Genomic DNA, 13,047 nt, shown 5'->3' on the forward strand with positions numbered 1-13,047 from the left:
TGCATGCAGAAGGCCAAATGTTCGAAAGAGATGTCCTACCGTTCTCACCTTGTGGGCGACTAGAGCAAGCTTTCCCTACAAAGAGCATAGATTAGCGCTGCAGCACGTAAAAGATTGAGTAAAAGCAGAGTTGTGTTTTGTTTTGTTTTTTCTCCTGAAACTAGAGTGAAACTAGAGTGACAAGAACAGCTTGCAGCATGGGCTGCAAGCTGTTCTTGTCGCAAAAGGTGAGCATTCGAAACGTGCTTCATACCTGCAATGCACCAGACATCCATTATTAATATATTACAACAAACAGGAGTTTAAAATATTCCTAAATCTGTTTCTTGCCAGCAAAAGTATGAAAAAATGCGGCAGATAATGACGATTGCTACTGATGGGGAGTGCCCATCCTCTCGTGCACCCCGTGCAAAGGAAATTCCCCCCTCCAGAGCAATGTTCCATAACTCAGTTAGTCTAATAATGCTAGTCTATAAACATTGATCTAATGACACTGATCTAATAACATTGTTGTAATAATGTTGGTCTAATAATGAATTTCAAATGGCCCATCAGGCTGGGAAGGCTCGCTAAAAAAGCATTTTAGCCCAAACCGTGTGAAAGGACGCACTGCCAAAGCCAAGGTGCACGAGCGCATAGAGATGGCACTCGGCTCGTGTGCTGGCTTTAGTAGTTCTCTCTGCACAGTCTTGGCCAAGGAGCAAGCTTTAAAAATTCTTGTATATCATAAGCCCAAGAGCAACCAATGTTAAGTCCAACGAAGCCCATCAAGTTGGGCCAAAAGCAAGAGGTCACAATGTTTCTTGTGTTTTGATGTGCGTTACTGACAAACAATCCAATCAAGAGCGAAGAATGTGTTGTGAAATTGAGTTTTTAGTCAATGGAAAGGTGCTCGTTTTGCACTTGCTCTTAGCCCTTTTTTTTTTAACCTAAGGGAGAGTGAAACAATTTTCGGAATTTAGCCAATTAAAAGTGGGAATTAGTCTGTCCGACCTATAGGACGAAGGACAGAAGAACATTTTTCCTCGTGTGCACCAGTTTTTACTTAAAAAAATTATACAAGCTCGATTATGGTGACAAAGACTGGCAAGGACAGAATGCGTGATAGGCCTTCCAGGGAAGAAGAGAAGGGAACTGAAACGGCACCGGCTACCGAAGATTCGCCCTCATTTCTGACACACGCCACGAGATGGAGCAGCATGACGGTAGAGGCCGCGAAGCACGCAACCGTGCCTTCACGCACCGCACCAATGAGTTCGCTTTTGAGTGGATAGCTCAGTTGGCAAAGAATTCGGCTCGCAATCTTGAGGTAACGAGTTCAAATCATGCCAGGGAACCGTTTTTTTGTACTGTTCCCATGAGCGTAACGCTTTTTGATGTCCGTTTTCGGTTGCAGCCGGCCATTACAGTTGCACGCTAGAAGACTCCATGAAAATCAGGCGATAAAGCTCATTCTGCGCTAAAAACGCGACAAATCGAAGGTCAGTGTACACCCAACTCCCACGCCATCTTTCAAGCGACGTCACTGGGCTCCCATTGGGATTTGTCTTTGGGACCTCAAGCGCTCCCCTCGCAATCGTAGACTTTTCGAGGATTAGCGTCGCCAAAGGTGGTGGCAAGCGATTGAGACAGCAGACGGTTTGCCATTGGGCCAAAGAAGTGCGTAGCGACGGAGGTGGACTGGTTTCGTCGACTTCCGCGTGCTCCAAACGACAGAACGCCGCAGCTCCCATAACTGCCACACGCGGCTGCAGATTGGCAAATAATGCGTCTTTTCCTTAGCAATTATGCAGCGGAATCACCTATTTCGGGGCAAAGTGGCGCATTTCCTCTTGCTCGTGCCAAGATGAACCGTACAAAAAGATATGAGCTGCAAATTTTTTTCCCCCTTAAAAGCGTTGAACTGCTTCTTGCGAGTCTCGGCAGGCCGGAAACTCACCGCCCCCAGGGACATGGGGTGCCCCGCCGCGGCCAGGCAGTGCAGTGGCCCGAAGCCCCTGTGGTCCCTGAGGCACGGGGTGGCCCCCTGGGAGAGCAGGGCTGCCAGGGACCGCCCCTCGGGGTCCTGGGAGGAGGCTGCCAGCTGCAGCGCCGTCAGGCCCTCGGAGTCCGCCCGGTCCACCTCCGCGCCTCCCAGGTAGAGCAGACGCGACAGGCAGCCCTGCTGGGGGCCACCCACGCTGTAGTGCAGGGGCAGCCTGCGCACAAACCACAGGACGCTCGGCCTTGGAGACGTGTGCGCCTCGCTGCCATGCTACGCACTGCTCTACCGTAAAAGCATAAAAAAACTAAAAAAAACACTTGTTTAAAAAGCAACACTGCCTCAATTTTTTTAAAAACAATGCACTTCTTTTTAGTATTACCTAAGACCGCACGTCTAATATTACAACCTAGTTTTGTCTAAATGTTTCTTAAGCTGTTCGACAAACTTTGAAAGGCCCCAAGTTGCCAAAATCGGCCGACCCTAGCAGGCGAATTGAGGCACAATCAACGACGCAGTCGAGACTATACCGTTGGCAAGCCAACGTTAAGCTAAACATCAACGTTGCTACTTTTTGTTTATTTTTATTACTCCGGGCAAGCGCAACAGGTGACATCAGCACTGTCTCCTATGGGCGCTACACGGTGGCCCGCCCCAATGCCGTCCATCGTCGCGTAGAGGGTCACGTGACCACTCTTACCACATGGTAGCCAAGTTTTTGGCGGCCCGAGGCCAATGTTGTCTAATGAGGCCGAAGTTTTGGTTTCTGCTCATGTTTAAAGCAAGATTTCACAGAATGTGTCCCATTCTTCTGCGAAGCAAATAATGCAGTGCCTTTTATTAGTACTTTTTAATGTGCAAGACCTTTTATTAGTACTTTTTAATGTGCAAGACCTTTTATTAGTGCTTTTTAATGTGAAATCACTCACAATGCCGAAATTTTCGGAATTGAGAAAACCTGCCCTTTAACCCCTTGCCTACTACAGTTAAACCTGGATGTAACGGACCTGTATACAACGAAATCCTCTATTGAACGAACTTTTGCAATCCCCCGACGCAATCTTCATAGAAGCGCTTGTATTTGTGAACTCCATGTAACGAAGCGCTCGCACTGGATAACCTTGATTTAACGAACTCACTCCGCCGCAATCTCCATTTTTTTTTTCGGACTCCAATAATTCCGATTTGTTCGATATTTCGGACCCAAAGGCTGAACTGTGACTTACCCCATAGAAATAGTGTATATTCACGGCCAATGTTTCGGAAGGCTTGAAGTCCGAAAGTTTGATTATTTGGTCAAACTCGTCGCGAGCGATCAGTGGGAGCGGCCATTTTGAATTCTATGTTGACTGCAAATGGATTGGCTTGGTTTGGCACCACTACTGGCGCCTACTTGAGTACTCCTGAGTCCCACCGCTAGGTGACGCTATGCTAGCCCTTTTTTTCAATTTAGCTGCACATCATCATCATCATCATTATTATCATTCTGCTTTTCCAGTTTCTTTGCGTCGCCAGTCGCCATTTTGCGTTCGTGGTTTTGCGCCTCTTATCTCGTTTGCACAACGTTTGCTTGGACATCATAGCTCGATCTGTTTTTCTGCCGCCGCAATGTGTCATTAAGAAGCGCAGAAAGTACTCGATCATAACGCTAGAAAAGAAGGCAGCGATTCTCAAGCTAACAGAAAGTTGCCGAACGGAAACGGAGGCGTAAACTGAAACAAGGCACTGTTTACGGCTTTTTTAAGCCCACTTGGAAGTAATAAAGGCAATTTTTTTAATCTGCTGATCTTTCGGACTGCTCTGTCCTTCGGACGTTTTTTCGGTCCCTGCGAAGCCCGAATAATCGGTCGGCGACTATACCTCAAATGCATATATGTTCATGTCCAATTGCCACCAAAGGCAAGCAGCCTTTGGTGCCTACCACGAGGGAGGTCTTGGATGCCATTGATGTATTACGCCGGGCCGCCGGCTCCCAGGACGACAACAGCGCTCTAAACGCCTTGGTGTCCTTTGAGCGCTGCATGCTGCCATCGCTCGCGCGAAAGACACAAGGCAAGCTTACAGACTTCTTTTCCACTAAATAAACGACGTGGTGAGTTTGCCCACATGGATTTTTAATTTTTGCTTTCTTTGCACGTGTCCTTTACGAGTTTTTCCGCGAAAACTGCATGTAACGAAATCCTCCATATAACGAATTATTGTGAACTTTTATCAATTTCGTTATATCCAGGTTTAACTGTAATAACAAGTGTCACTCGATGGAAAAACCACCTCTGTTGCTTTATTTACCTTGGGCAATTTGCTCGTTTGTTTTGCTGTTTGACAGAGAGAGAATGCTCCATTTTGCCAAGAAAAGAAAAAGTAGTCGCTTGAGAGTGTTTGCACTAAAACAACATGGCTTTGGCGCGAAGGTCTACTTTAGCCGACAAAGAGATACAAAACCTTCTTTTTGAATGGGATTATTGCTCAGGCAAATGTGACCAAAAAATCCTTCGGCCCTTCCTATTTTTAGGAATCTGACGATAGCTTGATAAGCATTGACAGCAGTGATGAAAACTATGAATCCTGCAAGCATTCCATCAATTGCAGCGTGTGCACATTAGTGGGACTCGGACCAGTAGTCCTGATTTAGAGCAAGATACGACACCTGGAAGTCGAAATACTTTTTTTTCTTATTTTAAGGCACATTGCCCGTTTAAAATAAAAAATTTCTGTATGTTCCTCGAGGGAAAAAATGAGTAGGCAAGAGGTTAAAGCCCCTAGATAGAACATGCAACAAAAAAAATCTTTTTATCGATTTTTTGTTTTGTTTTTTAGAGAGATTTGTTTTCAGTGTTGTGACATGCTTCTACATTTGGTAATTCTATTTTTGAACGATCTGGCCAAATATAACCACATTTTGCTGATCTCTTTCCTTTGGGGTGGGGGAAGACCAATACCTTCCATAGCTGTCGCAGCTTGTGTAGTCCGCACCACTGTCGATGAGCAGCTCCAGCGTCTCCGGGTTACTGCGAGACAAGGGCCAAGAATATTCCAGCTGTCTTTTAAAACCATGCAAGCAACATAACCTAAAGAACTGTGCAATCCTGCAAGAACCGTACTACGACATCATGGAGTCTCCCTAGGTAAGGTTTACCCCAGTATTGTGGCAAATCTAGTGGTAGCAAAGAATGTGTTGCGTGCTGCATCACGGTAATGTTGCACAGAGGAACTTCGTACAGTTTTGTTCAGCAACTACACAAACATTGTTGTGCGCAGCATTTCTGCAACAAAATTCAGTTGGAGCTAGCAGTCGAGTGGGAGTGTAATGCGAAGTTTGCACCCCTTCAACACCTCGCAGATAAGGTCGCAAGGCTGGTCTTCTACGTCGCCTACTAGAGTTCAGCACACATCAGACACAGGTGTCGAGTCAGCATTTAGCTGGGACTCGTGTGCAATCAGCAAGGACACAAATTCCAGCCTAACACCGATGTAGCACTTGTGCGACGCACTTCCCGTTACAGGAGTGTGTTCCAAGAAATGGCTAGAAGCCAGCCATTCAACACGTTCAGCGCTAAACAAATCTGCTTCACAAACACGACTTCTAAGAGATGTTCCTCAAACGTGACTGTCCTCTATGCCACGCACACGAAAACAGAGAGGAAACAGAGTTGCTCGCTCACCCTCCAAAGGCGGCGTAGTGCACGGCCGTGCGTCCCTTGTTGTCCCTCGAGGTGAGCTTGGCACCCGACTGAATCAGTTTGCGACAGCACTCCGTGAAGCCGCCCAGGGCGGCCATGTGCAGAGGAGTCATGCCCGAGGAGCTGTGGCTGCGTCGAGACAAGAAAGGACACACACCGAGTCGGTGTGCGGTTCACGGTCATCGACACTGGAAAAAAATCTACGCAACTCACAGATGTAAGAGTAAAGAGACAATTTGTTTGGCAGATTTTTCAAACCACTTTTAAGACTGCGGTAACCAGACTGGTCGGAGACAAACTTCGGGCGAGCACTCACAGGTCGCAGGAGGCTCCCACCAGGAGGAGAGAGCCGACGAGCAGGTCGTGGCCGTGGCGCGCTGCCACATGCAGGGCGGTGCATCCCGCGTGGTCCGTGGCGTCCACCCGGGCCCCGTGCTCGAGCAGGGTCTGGGCGCGGGTGAAGCGGCCGTGGATGGCCGTCATGTGCAGCGGGCTGCGGCCGTCGTCGCTCTGCTGGTTCACTCCTGCACCCTTGCGGATCAGCACCTCCAGGCAGCCTGCCCCGTGGGTCGAGACCGCCGCGTAGTGCAGCGGCGTCTGCGGGGAGAATGAGACGCCACAGGGATTGCAGGACGACCAAGCGACGTGAACAAAACGGGTCGCGAAGGGAAAAACGTCTTTGGATCAATTCCACGTAATTGACCTGTTTTGGTATTTTGTGCTGCTCACGGCAGTAGAAGATGGAAAAAAAGTTTGCCGAGGCCAGTGTATGGCGCCGATTCAAATACCGTAAAATCCCGAGAGATAGCCCACCTAACATCAAGAGCCAATCGGGTGAAAATATGGAGTGGGCTAACTTTCAATGTACAATCAAGAAAAGTTTAAAAAATTGCTATTTTAAGGTCGTGTGCCTTCCGGCAACGAAGCAAAGATATCAGTACTTCCGAGTCAGCAATGTTCACGTATATCCCACCATAGCTAACTAGCCGCACTTACGTCGAGGCCATCACTGATCCCGGCACTAATATTACTAGAGGTGGGCTATCTTTCTGTGTTCAAAAAGATATAGCAAACCAAGTCAAAAATAGGGGTGGGCTATCCTTCGGGGGTGGGGCATGTCTCGGAATTTTACGGTAACCTAATCGTATCAACAACCTTGACGTGACCCAGTATCTAAGTTTCACCAATTTCAAAAACGTCCGTGCACTCTCGATAATTTGTGAATTAAATTCCCGGCGATTATCAAAAGAGTCATATGTTTGATAATCATTAAAAAAAAAACATTTATTCCCAGTTCATATATAACTCTATAAAACAATTTTCCTCAAACACAACTCATGAAAGCATATAAGCTGACAATGATCCTCGCAAAATTTTAGGAATTGAGCCAAAAAGTTACCAAACCCCGATGTACAACCTCCAGATTTCTTCACAATATCGCACAAATGCTGACCGGCCGGAAGATCAGCGCTTTATCGCAGTGTGAAACAGCGAGTCACCGATGCTTGGCATGTGCCTTCTACCACACGCACATAGTCTCGCCGACCTACTCTTTCACAGCGCGATAAGGCGTTGATCTACCAATTGAACGACATTCGCACAATATTGTTAAAAAATCTGGAAACAAAACCTTTCAAACGAAGTGCAACAAGGCCAAGATACTTGAAGTTTCTTGCTGCATACTGATCAAACTTAAGCTTCAGTCAAGGACGTCTACTGGCAAGACCTTCCCGGGTCGTTAGACTCGTGAAACACAAAGTTGGGAACAAAGACTATGGGTCGCAACGACTAAACTCCCAAGACAATGACGACGCCTTTTTGCTGTGAAAGCTCGATCGGCGCGCACTGCGACCTTTGGCTACCACTTTCTGTACGAACAAGTCAACAGCCCCTGGTTTACTACCGACAGCCCCGCAGTCCGGTAAAAGAGGGCTTCGCAGTTGCTACGGCGTTTGGAATGCGTCTCTGACTCGCGTGCGAAGCGTTCCCCACTGCCCACGCGTCAAAAGCAGGGGCAAATATATGGGTCAGGCTTGGGCAGGGGGGGGGGCTATCTGCCCAGATACGACATAACAGCCGAAACGTTGCCCAGATCTATTTCATTGACCCAATATTTGCTATGTAACCAAAACTGACTTTTAATTGGTGTATATCTCCTGTGCCGCCTCTGCCCCGCCGTGCCACCGCTGAAATCGCAACAGACGACGGCATGACACTTCCGCGATGCCGCCGGGTGAAAATCAAAGGACCACTTCCGAGGAAGCGCCTGGGGAACTGCACCCTCCCGGCAAACAGAGAGGAGCGGGCGACCATGAACTCACCTGCCCGCGGCAGTTGAGCGCAGAGCTGTGGGCACCGGCGACGAGAAGTTCGTCGGCGATGTCCTCCTTGCCGTTGAGGCAGGCCACGTGCAGCGGAGTGTTGCCAGACGCGTTGGGAGCGTCCACCTCTGCCCCGAGGCTCAGCAGCTGCCGCAGGGCGCTCAGACGCCCGTTGGCCGCCGCAGCATGCAACGGGGTGTACAGCTGTGGGCGAAACAAGCGAGAACGTGTTTGTTTCCAAGCCGCTTCCAGGCAAGTTACTTCCCACGAGCCAACACTTGGATCGCGAATCAGAGTTCAGTTTTTGGGGTCGTTGTAAGAGGGACTACCAACAGTGTGTATTTACCACTCTCCCTCCAATGCTAAGTTGGTAATGGCGCCATCCATGCGCCAAGGAACTGAAGGAGAGGAGAGCATGCGGGGATGTGCCGAGCTCTGGTTGGAATGATAAGTGGGTGGACCTAAACCTTTGTCTCCACTGCACTCGTTAAACGCGTTAAAACGCGAAACACCTGCGTCCGCCATTTGGCTCTCGCATTCGAACGCATTTGACAGGTGCAGTTGAGACAATGGCTCCCAGCTTTAGGTCTAACAACTAACTGTCCCATACAGAGCTCGGCGGCGTTCTGACGTCCCCACACGCTCTCGTCTCCTCCTCTCCCTCAGTTTCTCGGCATATAAACTTTTGTGTGCTTCCACATGGTAAAGCTTCTCAGTTCAAGAAGCAAGATGGCACTATTATATTCTCTTCGTCAATGTTCACCGGAGTATTGGCAATGGCTGTAAAACCATTCGTTAAATGACTATTTGTCACACAACAAAAGGTAGCAGGGCTATTCGTCACATAGGGCAAGTCGTCAAACTCTTAATAGATATTCCTTATATTTGTAGCATTTTATATGTTTACTGAGCATAGGTCTTCCAAGTGAGTACAATTACCAGCGACCCCCTTAATTTAATTTTTTTTTTTCTCGACACAAGAAATCAGTTTTAGTGATTTCTAATATACACTGACTAATTATGTCTTGTCTACCAGAATCTTGGCACTTCTCTCAGTCACTAATGGAAAAATATGGATGGCAAATTGCTGGGCAATTGTGGGGTGTTACGTGAAACATTTCCGTCCCGCATGCACGGTCTGTCGCTGTGTCCAGCATGTACAGTCCGTGTCTGTGTCGTGCATGCACCGTCTGTCCGTGTCGCGCAAGTGGACAAGTTAGATTATTTCCGTGTCGCACATAAAAATATTTACCAACCTAAAAAGAAACAAGACTAAACTTTCTAAAGGGGGCACTACGCAGAAGCTGAATAACAAAAGCGACCGAATACTAAAAAACTATATGCGGGCAACAAGATCTTCAAACATTCTCTCCAATTTTTTGACGAGTGGTCCCAGTGACGAATCGTCCCATGACAAATTGCCCAATGTGACGAACAGCCCTGCAATAAGTTGCCTTATTACGAACTGTCTTTCGACAAATAGCCCTTTTCCCCTCGGCAACGTTGTTTAAAAACTGTGATTTTTATTTGTTATATATAAAAAGAAGTAAGACAGTACATGGGCTGTTGCATGATTCACTGCATTTGAAGTCATACACCGACTGATTGGACTGCTACTACACAATAATAAAGAGGACGAGGAAAACAAAAAAAAAGTTTGGGCTTCAATCTATGCTGTGAAGTTGGCTGGACAGCGAAGCTGTGGTATCACCTGCAACGACTGCTCACTGCACTATTGGGCAGGAGATCGAACTATAGGGGGCGCTCTGACTTGTTTGTTTTCCCCACACTCTATGTTTACTCAACACAAGGCCAGTGCACATGCCCACAGGCATTATAGGCATGTCCGTGTCATCTTCTACAATAGAGCACGGGGCACAGTTTAATGTAAAAAAAATACTAACAACCGACAAAGCGACGTTAAGTGCCGGATCGATCCTCAGAGAATTCGAGCTTGACCCACTTTGGCTTTTGTGCTGAGCTGGGACCGTGCATGCTGCATTGTTCATGCAGGCCAGAGTGGAAACAAAAGAGCCCCTCCTCCCCCTCACCAGAGAACACGAACTCAAGCCGAACGCTGACGCCGCGTTCGGTTATTTCGGCTGAACGCTGAGTCATTGTATCTGTCGTCCCCATCCGTATAGTTCTAAAGTTAACCGCTTGGGGTGTCACGGTCCCTCCTCCTCCCCAATAGACCCTTTTTATGGCAAACACCACCAGGTGGTGCTCGTCTTTTACGTCCTAGAGAACTTCCGGTTTATAAAAAGGATGAACAAAGGCCACTTTAACACCGCTGCTTGAGGTGTAGATGAAACATCTAACCACCAATTCTCCAGGTGAACCCAAAAAGAATGAAGGAGTGCTGGATCTGTTCAAATGTTTAGAGAATTATTGTAAACCAACTTGCCTCCTCCAAGATGCAATATTGTACAGCAGAGGGTCCTTGTTAAATCTGCCACTCTGTTTTCCGTGTAGCAATCATGCTTTCTAGCACTGGTGACATAAGCAAGCTCAACAGGCTTGCAAAGACGGTGGGATTGGAAGTCGCTTAAGGGAGGACGCGGGCTTTGAAAACCGAAAAATCGCGAAAAAGTCGATTTTTAGAAAACCTTATTTTTCGGTTGTATATCTCATAAACTACCTTCTCTGTAATTATCAGCACCAAATACAACGGGGAAATATTTAAAAACAATTATTTACGAGGCCTGAGTAGCATCCAAGCGACGGTCAAACGTCAAAATCAACCCCAACTTCGCGCGCTCGACATTTCCAACGCGTTCGGCCGACAGCCGCCATCTTAGTCTTGTTTTGAACGTGAATTCTTTCTCTTTTTTTGCCAGCTCCCAAAATGGCGTCGGCCGCGTGGTTACGGCGTGGTCGCCGTTCTTCAAGGTCGCAATCGCAAGAACGCGATTGGACAGAGCGCGCGCTGGAGGAGCGTGCGGGGGAGCGCGCGACTGCTATTGGCTGGGACGCGATTTCTCCGCGCGCGGAGCGCTCTCCTCATCTTCCGTTTCTCCTGCTGTTGCCGCTCGCGTCGTCTGCTTTTGGTAGTGGTCTGCTTGCACGCACTCTTGCTTTGTCAGCTCCGCTTCGTTTTTCGCCATCTTTACGATCGTTTTCTGAACTTTCTTTGAGTAGTTTCGTGTAGCGTGCCCGTCTGTTTCGTGGTCGCACACGATGCGGGGTTCGAAGTACAAGACGGTGCGCGCGTTTGGCGCGCGGAAGCGGTCCATGAAGTTAGTGCGGATGGCGAAGTTGGAAGTTTCTGCACGGCGTGCCGTCAATGATGATCGCGTCAACACTTCAAGTGATGGATTTTCTGTGCCATCGGCTGTCGTCGAGGAAGAATGCATCGCCCCGCTCACGCCTGGAGTACCGAGCATGCCGACCGTTGTGGTTCCTCCCGAGATCGCGGGTCCCAGTGCCCGTCTTCCGCCTGCCGCGACAAGTGGGAGCGCGTCTTCCAGCACCCATCTGCGGATACATTTCCTGACACGCGAGGAGATCGAAGCAGAAGCTAGACATCGTGATACCGTTCAAGCCGAACTTGGAGCTCTGCCAGCAACCCAGAGGAAGTTTGAAGCCATGCTGCCCGATCCCACGCCTGCCTCTGCTACAAGCCAAGGTGAGAAGTTCTGCCTTGTTCAGATCGACGTTTTGAGCAACCTGCTCTGCTGCACAGTGTGCAAGCATTGCTCGGGGACTGGATTGACTGTCCAAGAAGGCACCAAACTCGGACTGGCAGCAAAACTCGAGGTTGTATGCCCCCATTACGGCATTATTGCAAGTTCCTGGACTTCGCCACGCCAGCAAGACTCGAGGGCCTTCGAAGTCAACATCCGCTCCATCATGGCAATCAAGCAGATAGGAAAGGGGCAGACAGCTCTCAATTACTTTTGGGCAGCTATGAACGTCTCCCACAGAGGTCTCCACCACAAAACGTTCCAAGAGCACCTGAAGAAGACCTTCAGAGAGCCAGAGGCCCTGTGCGTGGAAAAGTTTTATGCCGAGTCAGCTGTCGCGGTGAAGATAGCCTGTAAGAAGATGGACCCGGGGTTCTGCAAGGATGTCACCGTGGTGTATGACTGCACATGGCACAAGAGAGGGCACACGTCTCACATCGGAGTCGGGTCAGTCATAGAATACCACACAGGCCTCATCTTGGACGCCGTGGTTTTATCCAACCTGTGCCTTGGGTGCCAAACAGGACCCAAGCCTGGAGATCAAGGGTACGACAGCTGGCACATGCATCATGTCTGCCAGAAAAACACGGACGCCAAATCTGGGAGGATGGAGGTCGAGGCGGCCCTGACCCTCTTCAAGCGCTCTGTCTCCAAGCACGACCTGCGGTATACAGCACTTGTCTCCGACGGGGACAGCAGGACCTTCTCTGCCCTTACAGAAGAGAACGTCTACGGGCTAGTCCCCATCGTGAAGGAAGAGTGTTTGAACCATGTTCAGAAGAGAATGGGAACGGCACTGCGCAACCTTGTCCAGAAGAGCGACAAGCCGTTGAGCGGCAAGGGCAGGTTGACGAAGGCCCTTATCGACAAGCTTACCGACTACTATGGCTGGGCCCTCCGAAACAACTCCAAGGACGTGGCAGCGATGCAGCGTGCTGTTATGGCCACCTACCATCATGTCACGTCGACTGACCAGGAGCCTCACCATGAACTCTGTCCGGAGGGAGCTCAGTCGTGGTGCCGTCATAGAGTTGCCGAGGCAAAAGGTGAGCCACAGCCCCAGCACAAGCACAAACTCCCAGCCTACGTCGCTGCAGCTATGCTGCCCGTCTACCAACGCCTGTCGCAGGTTTCTCTGCTTCAACGCTGCTTGGGAGCAAAGACTCAGAATGCATCTGAGTCTTTCCACTCTGTCCTGTGGTCTTTGATGCCTAAGGAACAGCATGCATCGCTGATCGCTGTCGAAACTGCACTGCATGAAGCGGTGTTGAGGTTCAATGCCGGCTGCTACAAGGCAACTGCAGAAATATCGGTTGCAGTGGGACTTCAGCCGGCCCATCTAGCCCTCCAACGAGCTGCCGAGAAAGATGCCCTACGTC

General features: G+C 49.1%; 1 protein-coding gene across 1 annotated transcript in view; it reads right to left on the reverse strand.

Annotated features, from left to right (window-relative positions):
- The window catches only part of LOC8025605 (serine/threonine-protein phosphatase 6 regulatory ankyrin repeat subunit A), a 77,349-nt gene that overhangs the window by 50,743 nt on the left and 13,559 nt on the right, over positions 1 to 13,047 (reverse strand). Inside the window, exons 6-10 of the mRNA XM_029971935.4 lie at positions 7,983 to 8,186; positions 5,978 to 6,258; positions 5,644 to 5,790; positions 4,921 to 4,989; positions 1,940 to 2,198 (exon numbers count right to left, since the gene is read on the reverse strand). Of these exons, the coding sequence (XP_029827795.2) occupies positions 1,940 to 2,198; positions 4,921 to 4,989; positions 5,644 to 5,790; positions 5,978 to 6,258; positions 7,983 to 8,186 (960 nt within the window). The remainder of the gene's footprint in view (positions 1 to 1,939; positions 2,199 to 4,920; positions 4,990 to 5,643; positions 5,791 to 5,977; positions 6,259 to 7,982; positions 8,187 to 13,047) is intronic.

Source organism: Ixodes scapularis, unplaced genomic scaffold (genome assembly GCF_016920785.2).
Source record: "Ixodes scapularis isolate PalLabHiFi unplaced genomic scaffold, ASM1692078v2 PGA_scaffold5__190_contigs__length_132052651, whole genome shotgun sequence".
NCBI lineage: Eukaryota > Metazoa > Arthropoda > Arachnida > Ixodida > Ixodidae > Ixodes > Ixodes scapularis.